Source organism: Drosophila ficusphila, unplaced genomic scaffold (assembly GCF_018152265.1).
Source record: "Drosophila ficusphila isolate 14025-0441.05 unplaced genomic scaffold, ASM1815226v1 contig_198, whole genome shotgun sequence".
Taxonomy (NCBI): domain Eukaryota; kingdom Metazoa; phylum Arthropoda; class Insecta; order Diptera; family Drosophilidae; genus Drosophila; species Drosophila ficusphila.
Window position 1 is genome coordinate 1,358,874 of NW_025064092.1, and position 11,232 is coordinate 1,370,105.

General features: G+C 38.1%; 1 protein-coding gene and 1 long non-coding RNA gene across 3 annotated transcripts; one reads left to right on the top strand and one right to left on the bottom strand.

Annotated features, from left to right (window-relative positions):
- Window positions 1-206: 206 nt before the first annotated feature.
- On the top strand, window positions 207-11,224 carry LOC108091072. 2 transcript variants are annotated; one of them, XR_001771373.2, is made up of 3 exons: window positions 209-1,004; window positions 10,493-10,876; window positions 11,122-11,224. It is a non-coding gene; the product is annotated as an uncharacterized LOC108091072 (long non-coding RNA). The 2 variants fall into 2 exon arrangements; XR_001771372.1 differs by lacking the exon at window positions 11,122-11,224 and having other exon boundaries at window positions 207-1,004; window positions 10,493-11,012.
- Window positions 1,843-6,096, bottom strand: LOC108091071 (cilia- and flagella-associated protein 91). Its single transcript, XM_017190075.2, has 2 exons — window positions 4,065-6,096; window positions 1,843-3,487 (listed from the first exon to the last, which is right to left on the bottom strand). The coding sequence occupies exons 1-2, from the start codon at window positions 4,712-4,714 to the stop codon at window positions 2,959-2,961; spliced, it is 1,179 nt and encodes a 392-aa protein (XP_017045564.1). The 5' UTR covers window positions 4,715-6,096; the 3' UTR covers window positions 1,843-2,958.
- Window positions 11,225-11,232: the final 8 nt, after the last annotated feature.

Consider the following 11,232-nt stretch of genomic DNA (forward strand, 5'->3'; position numbering starts at 1 on the left):
CAATTCATTGTCTTTAGAATAATATTTGCCGTCTGGTAACACTGTGCAATCGTTTTTTATTTTTCACTTGCAACGATACGCCGAGACAAATGACGCTTCTAAAATCGATTTTAATGTTGAACAGAATTAATGTTACAACAGAAGCTAATAACAGAACAGCTGGCCAACAGCATTGCATTTACGTATACGATACGAACAACGTAAGCGAACTACGTTAATCGATAGGAGAATAAGTATCGTTTATAGATGCAGACGGAGACAAGACGCGACACGTGAAATCACGGTTAAAAGTGTCGGTAGTCGGTAGTGCGTGCGCGCGAATTGCGATCATTTTGGCCATATGCAGTGCGCTGCCCAGCACATCGGCATGGTGTAAGTGAATCCGATTAGAAAGCCGCAAAAAGAACGGGAAAGGCGAGAACCCAACGCTTTTATTTAGCATTTCCCCGATTCGCTCGTGTCTGTGTATGCGTGTGCGTGCGTGAGCGTCCGCCTGCGTGAGTGTATGTGTGTTTTTTTTCCTCTTTTGGTGTGTGCCTTTTTTTTTGTACACTGGAGACGCGCTCTTTCTTGTGGCAGACAGGGCTGAATAAAAAAAGAAAAGCAATGTGAAATGTTTGCAAATTGAGCCGTACAAGTTGTACATTAAGTGCAAAATGGAAACATAGAAAAAGGTAGCGGCAGCAACAACAACAACGAGCAACGAAAAACGGCAAAATCTTTTTTGTTTGCCTCTCTCGCTCTCGCCCTCTCTCGCTGCGTGTGTGTGAGTGTGTGTGTGCGCGCGTCACATATTGACGTCCCTCTCTTGCCACCAACAACGAAAGAAAAAAAGGAATAAAGTGAAACATGTTTTTCTGTAACAGCAACTACAACAACAACAACAACGGCAGCTGCAGCCATCAACAGCAACTTTAAACATGTGTGGAATAGTACCAGCGAAAATATAAAAAACCCTGGAGATTTAAAAACCAAAAAATTAAAAACAACGGCGAAAATCGAATGTAAGTATGTATTTTTATAAAATACATGGTTAGGTTGAAGAAAGAGAGAGAGAAGAGAGCCAAAAATCAAGCGTCTGACTTACAGCGTGCTGTTAATCTTTAACAGTGTTGCTGTTAAGCGCCCAAAGCAAGCCAATTGGACTTGCCGGCATTTTAGGGTCCAACTGGAGGTTGGGAATAGATCTTATATTTTTGTTAATTTTGTTACCTATTCAAGTTTAGGCTAGGTTTCAAGATGTCCAATGCAAACGGCAAAATTTCAATTCTCAGATAGCAATTTATCCTTTCTACTGCAACTCACAAAAATGAGACAAATGCTAGAAAATGCGGTTTACTTTAGATTTGTATTTGTAAGTCCTGCCAATCTATATAGTTTCTCTTTGACAAGGGCATTTCAGATATCATGTTTTAGCTAGATATTTAGGTTGGATGTTTCCACTATTGGCAGTCGAACTGCGAAATCTTAGTTTACCGATAACTAGATCCGGTTAAAGCTTTTAGATTAGGAAAGTGGTTTTAAATGCAAAAGGAATCAATTTTAAATTATGCAAAATCGCTTGCATTTATTTGACTTCTAGGGTTATTTATATATATTTCCCAATGAATTAAATTGTCTTTGTTTTAAAACATCTTATTATTTATGTTTGAAGTAATAACTGTCGATTTAAAAATTATAATTCAATTTATTCTTATTTAATGAATTTGCTCTCCTTTTCGCTTTCTCTCCTTTCGCCCTCTCTCTCTTGCTGACAAATGCGCGCGCCCTCTTGTTCTCCTTCTCTCTCGCTCTCTTCTGTTTCTCCCGCTTCTCTCTCGCACTCTTCCGTTTCGAGTTTCAAGGGGCAATAAAAACAACAACGACGCAACAGCGCCGAAAAAGGTGGCAACTCTAGTGCCGTTGCACTTTTAACACCCAGTCGCCCACCTTTTCCATGAAAATTACAAAAGAAGAGGGAAAAACCCAAACAGCTGGACGCGTCGCATTGGCAGATGTTTCTTTAGTTTTGACCGGACAAAGATTGGTTTTCCTCCGTTTCTCCCTCTCCTTCTCCGTTCTCCTTTTTGTGATCGTGCTTCGTTGATTTTTGGCCTTGCACCCATTTTCCTTTGCCTATACCGTTCGCCCAACAACAACGTTGCTCCATTGTTATTGTTTATTTCGCAAGAATTACGGCACTGCAAAGCGAATTTGTTGGTAAACAATTGCATATTCAGGCAGCTACAGAGATCACTCGTAAAGATGAAACTTAACTTCCTTGAATTTGCACCACAGGATATATTAGAACAGTGCACGCTCGATGATGCAGATTTTATAATTACACAAATATATGTATACGTACAAAATAATAGTTATTTTTCAATTATAATGCAAATATATAAAAAACAATATATTCCCCATTCATATTAAATATTAATCTGTCCTTTAAATGTAGTGCAAACTTCATCTGACCTAAAACCGTTTTAAAAATAGGCAATGTAATCTATGTACATATATATATAAATAGAAAAAAAACTACTATAAAAATAGAAAGTAGACTTTGGAGCATCTATCAAGGTTTAGAGTGACATATGTACACAGAGAAGCAATCCTTATGGCCAGTTAATAATGAGGAACGTTATTTAAAGTAAAGAATGTAGACATAAAATTTTAATACAAATAAAACCGTTATAAAAAAATTAATGAACAGGGGATGAATTTGTTTTATAAGCCAACAATAAGTCGGTTAGTCTCATCAAAACTAAATTTAAAACGAAAGAAGTTGGGTTTGTGGGAAACTATTTCATGATATAATTTTTTTTTTGTGTTTTTTGGATAATGGTTATCAAAACTAGAGTGCACTTGTTCAAAGCGCGATCCTCTATGTTTTTTGATGTGTTTAGAAATTGTCCAGCAATGGCCTTGCTTTATTGAAATGCAAACAATGAGGAACTAAACGAAGAACTAAATTTTCTTTCAAAATATGGAGTCCATTCGCTCGAAGGGATAGTCATTGAACATAGACTTTCCTGAAGCTGGCATCACCCGCCTTCGGAGTTTGTCCCGCCGCTCCCTTTGCTGCTGCCTTCGTCGCTGCCTGTAGAGATCCAAGAGGGCGTGGCAGCCGCCAGATTTTTTGGAAAAGCCACAGCCCCCTGTCCTTGGAGGTGGTGGTGGTGGTGAAGGAGGAGGAGGAGGAGGCGGCGGCAGAACTGTGGGGCAAGGAGTCGGAGGACAAGGAGAAGGACGATCCTGAAAACCAGCCCCGTCCGAGGGGCAGGCGGCTGCCTTTTGCTTAGCCTCCACCGCGGCGGAGGCCGCTCGACAGGCCGCCTCCCGCACCTGCTCGACCTCACACCTGGCCTGCGCCACCTGCTGGCCCAGGCGCTCAGCACGGGCCTTCGCCGTTGCTAACATTTGGTTCTTCTCCTCGAGGTCAGCGGTCGACTGCTCGATCAGAGCATTGATGTCCGGCAAACTAGCCTTGGTCTGCTCCATCAAAGACCTGCGAGAATGAAGGCGGATGAACATACAAATCTAATCGATATCTAAAGAGGGGTGGGTCTGTGTCTTAATCTTGGATCATTACAACTTATGTGGCATTTATTGGGTTCAGTTTTAAAATAAGTAGATTCCCACGTTTACATTGTCGCCAAGATCTTTCTTTATCGCCACTTAGGATTAATACATTTTTAACAATACGCGATTGAATCCAGTCTTTTAAAAGAATATGAACAATATGATGTTGGTGACCATATATAGGATTTCGTTATCTGCAGCAATTCAAAATTGTTAAAATACAAACATTTATTTTTAACAATTTTAAAAAAATCAGATTAAAATAAATTGTTGGGTATTAAATAAAAACCGTGTTGCTCCTTATAAACATATGCATACTACCCTAGAATTTACAAATTATGGCTTCATCAAACTTCTAAAAACAGCCTCTGGTTTTGTTTTCTTGGCGGCTAGTGATTATATATAAACGAAGGTTCAATGATAAACTCGAAACTCAGTCCAAGTCTAAATGGGTAATTTTTTATGTTTGATCGGCTAAATGTGATGAAGTCTAACATCTTTACCTGAATGCGAGTGTTTGGGCCTCCGCCGCCTTGACCGCGGCACAGGAGGCGTTCACGAGCGATTCGCTGGACTCCAGGGAGGCGCTCACCTGGCCGACGACCGACTCGGCCTCCTTGATTTCCATGGCGATGTCGTCGACCAAACCCTGCTTGCCCTCCAGAACGGCGTTGGCGGCGCGGGCGGCGGACAAGGCCTTGTCGGCCAGCTGCATTTTCACCTGGCGCGAGGCGTCTTCGGCGGCCGCCGCCTGTGCCTCGTTGGCTGCCTTGGCCATCTGGGCGGCCTTCTCGGCGATTTGGGTGGCGTTTATTCGGTTCATGCTTGACTCGCTGTCGAGGGCATCACAGTGGTCCCTGTTCTTATCCATGTCCCGACTGCCCTCGCCGGACAAGCCGGGTAAATAGGAGGAGCCGGGCTGATAGGGAGACCTGGTGGAGTAGCCCATGCAGGGAGGCGACTCCGCCGTGACCGGTTCAATGCCCTCCGCTTCGCAGTTGGCCTCATTTGGGGACAGGTCATCGCTGGGATTGTCCAAGTAGGTGTCCAAATAGGAGTCGAATCCGAAAGGAGGAAGGTTAAAGCTCATCGCCCGCGCGTTGGTTATCCGGAGGATCGTGAGGAGTACGGTTATCAGTTGGAAAAGGTTCATTTTTGGATAGAAATTTGAGAAATGGGCGTCAGGCTGCTGAGTTGTTGTATATAAAATCTAACACCTATTTTAAATCCCATAAAATGTCATTCTGAAGCTGATATTGTCGTAAATGTTGGAGTGGATTTTAGGGGATAGATTGATAGATTTTTAACTGATTTGGGTCAATATTTCACTGGATTTATTTATATCTACATATGCCAGCTTTTACAATTTGCAATCCATGTTTTTGAAAATTGGTTGCATTTAGATTTGTTCAAATTTCATGCAAATTATATAGTTTTTTTTTTGTTTTTCCAAATGATTTATAAAATTGCTTTAAAACTTGTATGGCCTGCTAGTTGCTCATTGAAAATCATCAGAATAACGCACCATTAAGAGATTGCTCATATTTTTTCCCCGTCGCTTTCGCCACTTTCTTCTTCTCCTGCAGGATTAATGGATGCCATAGCGATGGGTAATTAACACCTCAGTTAGCAGCTTTCACACCTTTCTCCCCTTTTGCCGGACTAAATGCGTACCAAGAACATTTCATTAGTCCCCAATTGCGCCGCAATTGCGAAGCTGACGCAGCCAACTAACTAGCTAAGTAACTAACTAACTAACCGGCTAACATGTGTGGTCAGCAGGGGGAGAGCGACTAAGGGGAAAATGGCGAGAAAGTGGGTGGAACACTGTCACTTAACCACAACAAACCAGATTTTATACACGTGCTGTCCCGAACGAAGAGAGATGCTGGCATTTGTTTGGGTTATTATTATTTTACTCTCTAATCAGTGCAGCAAAACAAACAAAAATACTCGTACACAGAAAACAGAAACCGAAGTGTAGTTAAATAGATGTGGGGAAAACCCTTTAACCGAAATATAGTCAACTCGTTGCAATGCTCTATAGATACAGCAAATATTTGTAAATACCAGTGTAATAGGTTTACATTAGTGAAATATATTAATTAGGAGCACATTGAAACTTTTATCTGTTTCAACAGGCAAAAACTAATTCATCTTTTATATCCGACACGACGAACAGATATTTACATACATATGTATATTTTTTCTTTCAGAGATTTGCATTTATGTTTTCTAAGAAAGATGCAATTACATACAAAAAAAATTTTGATTGCCTTCTAAAAAAAATTGATATATGTATATGCGTTTGTTTTTTCAGTCTTTATGACTATTAAATAGCTGAACCATGGGTGAGAGTGAAATTTATTATTTATTTTTAAGTTGGTCACATTACAGAAATTCCAACACTAACGCATATTAAGTTAACATTCCAGCAACAAAATGTATGTAGGGTTTCGTGTTGGGGGAGATATTTATTTAATTAAAATTCATTTTGGCTATTCTCTTCCTTTGTTATTTAGCAGAGTAATTGAAGCTTCTTCTTATTCTCGTTCTTCCTGTATTTATTCGTATTGTTGTTGCTTGCAGTCTGCTTACGAAATTTAAATTTTCAATGCCACTGTCAAAGCTGCGACGTCATCCGTCATCAATGAATGCGCAGTTTTGAATTACCATACAAAACACACTGCTGCACTCGAAGAAACTAGGAGTGAATCGAAGTTGTGTACCGAGAAGAGTGCTTTTCTTTTAAAAAATACCCATAAGCTTAATTTGCTCAAAAAATGCTTATTGTATTTTTCTCCAATTGATCAATCTATGTATTCTTATTTAATTACATCGCAAAAATATTGCATCTTATCACAAATTCAGGTTGAATAAAGTTTGCTTTGATAAAATTGTTCCTTAATTCACAAAAAATTGCAGTAAATTGTCACACCTCACATATAAACAAATTTCTAAGGGTAAACTTATTGTATTCTGTACAATTCTTTCTCGACAAAAAATAAACCTAATACGAGTGACAACTTTTAAAAATTAAGAAAATTGTAGTTTTGAGTAGTTTTTTATATTATTATTTAATGATGTTTCTTTTAGGAAATAATACAGTAATTTTTAGAATATGTGTGTATCGGCAGATAATAAAAATGTCTTTAGTTTGCAAACATGAAAGATTATTTTAATTGCCGCTTATTTCTTTGTGTTCTTGCTTGCCATTTGTTACTGTTTATATTTTCTATTTGCACATTTTTGCGCTATTGCGTATTGAGCAAAAATCAACTTTATTAACTGACCTTGTGTGTGGCCATGTGCCTCGGTTTGTCTGTGTATGTGTTTAGGTGCGAGTGTGCGTTCGTGTTAAGGAGATAGCAACAAAGCTCTGCGACTGCGCCACTCACTTCATTTCAGTTCATTATTTTATTTTATTTCAGTTCATTTCGCTTCAGTTTCGGCAAAGGCAAAATCGGTCATTGAACTTTGAACCAAGCCGAGCTATAAAATAAAGAAAAAAGCAACAACCGCGGCAGAAACAAATAAAACAAACTTAGCCAGCCATCGGCATTTAAATTCTTCGCTCTCCTTTCTTCTCTTCTCCGCTTCCGATTCTTCTCTATCGCTCTTTTCCTCGTGCCCGTTCTACTACGCACTTACCCAAGGGGTGTGAGCGGGACAGAGAAAGGGGGCTACGCGGTTGTTACGGGGAGTGCAAAGAAAGAAAGCATAAATTCTCTGCTTTTTTTGCACAATCTTCCATTGAAAAAGTGCTTTAAAAGCGCAAAAACCGTTTTGTTGTCGTTTTTTTTTTTTTTTTAGCACAGTCTTACTTTCTTTACTGATTTCAATATAGGGGTTATTACAAAAAGGTTTTTGAACACTCAAACATTCAATGAATAATTAGATCGTCGATTGCACATTACATTAATATGTTGTTTTACTTCATATGATAAATGATTCAATATTTGAAAAAAATTAGTTTTTTCTTAGAGAACTAAACAAAATTTTGCTTACATTTATAAACTATGTTTATGTTAATTCTTTCTTTTAATTGATTTTTGTTTTAAAGCAGTAAAACATTTCTTTACTGTGTAGCATCAAAAACATGTCCTAAAACTCTCCAATTATGTATATCTCTTTCAAAACAGTGGATGATTTATATTTCTTTTGTTTATAAAAGTAATTGCAGTCTTAAGGTTGTGACACTAGAAAGTATTCGTTGTGTAGGGAAAGAATTTTGGGTAAGGACAGGTCCTTACACTAATTTGTCTTTAACAATGCTAAAGTTGTAGGCAAAATTGATTTAAGTAGCAATATTTATGTTCAAGTTAAGGAAGTTTTGCCGTTTTAATGTAGCCCCTTTTAGCTGTTCAAGTTTCTTCAGTTCTTTTTAGGGCTAATCAGCGATACTAATGACTACAGAAAAAACGGAAAGCGCCTACAAGGTATTTTTAGTAGAAACGTAGAAAATCTGGAGCACGCACATAGCCAAATATATAGAGTGGGTAAAAGTGTGAGTACGCAGTATTAATAACAAAACTTTTTTTCGGGCGTCGCCACATGTTGCGCAAAAATAAAAACGAATTAACAACGGAGGAAGAAGACGCTGTTGCAGATATATGATTTATTCCACATATTATTTCAGTAACAACATTAAATGTGCACGCAAATTGAATTAAACAAAACGAGCGCAAATGGAAAAAGTCACACGAACGATTTAGGTCACCACATGACGTGCTGCTCTGCGTCTTCTTTTTCTGCGGTGGGTGGATGTAGTGGGTTGTCGGTGGTGGGGGAGGCGTAAGCGGAGAAAGACTGAAGAAAGAGAGCACGAGCACCGGAGCGACCATATCTACATACGAGTATATTCACTATTCGTATATAGGCACAATCCGACAGACAGACAAACTGATTCTGACGTCAAACGGCCGCCGCTGATCATAAAGTTTTTTATGCACACTGGTACAGTGGCTATTCGCCTAGTTGGACTCGTAAAAAGATATAGATATTATGAATACTATTAACCCTAAATTCAGGTAAAGTGTTTTGTATTAGTAATACCGATGATTTTAACTTACAATTTATTTGATCGCGTTGTGTCCCAAAAACAAAAATGGGATTCCAACAAAAGGTGTTTTTTTTGTAACTTTTCGTTACACTTACTACTATATTTCCTAAAGAATTTGCTATTCTTTAGGTCTTTGTATTTATTCCCCATAGTTTTCCTGATCACTTGATTTAAATTCTTTTCTATGCGAACGGTCGTCCACGGTGATAGTGCAAAAGCATGCATTTGTGAATAGTTACTGTATTCGCAGGAATGTTTGTGTGGAATTTTTAGTGTTTTTCCCAGAGTTGTGGGAGTTGAACGAGACTCGATCTCGGAGATATTTGTAGACCATGGCCAGGGTTGCCAGCAGCCACCGATAATGAGTCGAAGGAAAAAGTTCGTTTTCGTTTTTTTCAGTGTGATTTTTGTTGTTTTATATTTCGTGTGGGTGTGCGTGGGTCCGTGTCGTTACTGCATCTATTTATTGTTGCTTTTCGCCGATTTCGTGTTGGCCCAAAAATAAATGATGAAGAATGCAAAAACTTTGGCTGCTGCCGGTGCTATAAATAAATGCAAAAAAAAAAACAAAGAAATACGCTTACCGGACATTGCAGAAAAGTGTGAAAAGTCAAATGAACTCTGATAAGCGGTCGACGGTATCGACAACAACGGGTTAGCACTCGTTAGCCGCATGATCTGCAAAGATCAGCGCACTGGGAATTACTTATTTATTAGTCACAAAGTGCAGAGACGTATGACGCATTTATTTGTTTTTTTTTTTTTTTATAAATTTCTGATTCAGAGGGGCAAAGTCACTCACAAACTGCACTTTTCTTCTTCATCTTGTTCATTTTCTTTATTTTTGTTTTTTTGGGAACTGGTTATCTTCTGTTTTGACGGTAAACTGTGTGAATAATTTTCTGCAAAATAAAAAAAGATGATGAAAAATTGGTTTTGTAAATATTTTTATTTTGTAAGAATATATTTTATTTATTTCATAAAGGTTACATGGATGATATGTTTAGATTTTGTTTATCAGGCTGCAAAAAAAAAAAAAAAAAAAAAAAAAAAACCTAAGAATATTAAATAGGAATTGTGTGAACTTCTTAGAGCTCTTGGTTAGTGCCCCCTAGTTGTCCTTTTTTTTTCCCAAAAGGCAGAACCAAAAATGTAAAGAGGGGTGGCAACCCTGGTTGTCTGCTGGTCAATTCCATTTGCTTGGCAACAAAATCGCGAAAATGCCGACATGTGCCCAGGAAAAGCAACAACAAAAAGGCGAGCAGCGCAGCTCTTAACGCTAATAAACGCCACTTTCACCGCAAAAACAACAACAAAGTGTTTGTGTGTTTTGTTTAGCTAATTAAAATATTTGCTCACGAATGTTGTGTATTGTGTCTTGCATGGGTTAATCAACATTTGTAATTAAAATGCACACTAAATTTTTCGCCTTGACAACAGAGTCGAAAAAAGTAATCGAAATCGAAATCGAACTTGAAACAGCTGTCACTTGGTATGCGTGTGTGTGAGTGCAATGTCAGAGGTGGGCGTGTGTGTATGTATTAGAGGCGGCGCCCCGGCAGAAAAAAAAATAACGAAAAAAAAACGCCAAGCCACACGTTGAACTTGCTCACTCTCTCGCTCGCACACAGACGCATGCTTTTTGCGTCGCGTGTCGTTCGTTCACCTGCCAAAGAGGGAGAGCGGCTAAAAAGAGAGTCTGTTAACAGCGAGTTAACAGAGGCAGAGAGGGCAAGATTGTTATTATTTATTATTTTTATTTGCGCCGTACGCTTCAAACCTTTCCGGCACCCCAATATAAATGTATTGTCCATTATTAATTATAATTCAATTAGTTAATTAAACAAACGTGTTCTCTTTTCCTTGCAGCGAGCGACAACAACAACAGCAGCAGTACAGTTTTGTAAACAAAGCGTGTCGACAATTATTTACAAATATCAAATGCAAATGTAAATGTAAACGGGAAAACAAAAGTTCTGAGAAAATGTTTAACCACAATGTCGAGGAAAGTGGCAGTAAAATATTACCATAAAACAAAAACTACAGTAACTTAAGCAAACCAACCATACCATCATTAAAAATAAAATCGATAAAACAAAAAAACGCCGAAGAAAGTCAGATCGCAAAAGTTTTTGCTTTCTTCTCAGATTTCCCTCGTGCGTGTGTGTGCGTGTGTGTGTGTGTTTTGTTTTCATTAAAGCACACACACACGCTCCCGTTGTTTGGGAGTGTGTGCAATTGTCATGCTAAACGGTAAATAAACGGAAAAAGCAATAACAACTGGAGAAGGAGAAACGCGTTTTTGTTTTGTTTGTTTCATAAATGTTTGACAATTACACTGTAAAAAGTAATAAATAATAATAAACGGAAAAGCAAATCCAACAAAAGACTTGAAACTTGTGTTCATAATTTTAAACAAAACAAAACATACAACAAAAAGTATTCGACCCATAAAATATATACGAAAAAATATATATTAACCAATACCATATACATAGTTATATATTAACTGCTACACACGAAAAAAAATATACAAAAACAAAAATGCAACAACGACATAAAAGATATCGAAAAGAAAGCAAAACACACAAAGAACTATTTAATTTATA

What these genes read in the sequence shown, in the direction of transcription:
- LOC108091071 (XM_017190075.2), bottom strand. Translation starts at nt 4,714, where the DNA reads ATGAACCTTTTCCAACTGATAACCGTACTCCTCACGATCCTCCGGATA. An exon ending in GCCCAAACACTCGCATTCAG is followed by an intron (nt 3,488 to 4,064) that starts GTAAAGATGTTA and finishes TCATTCTCGCAG; the next exon opens with GTCTTTGATGGAGCAGACCA.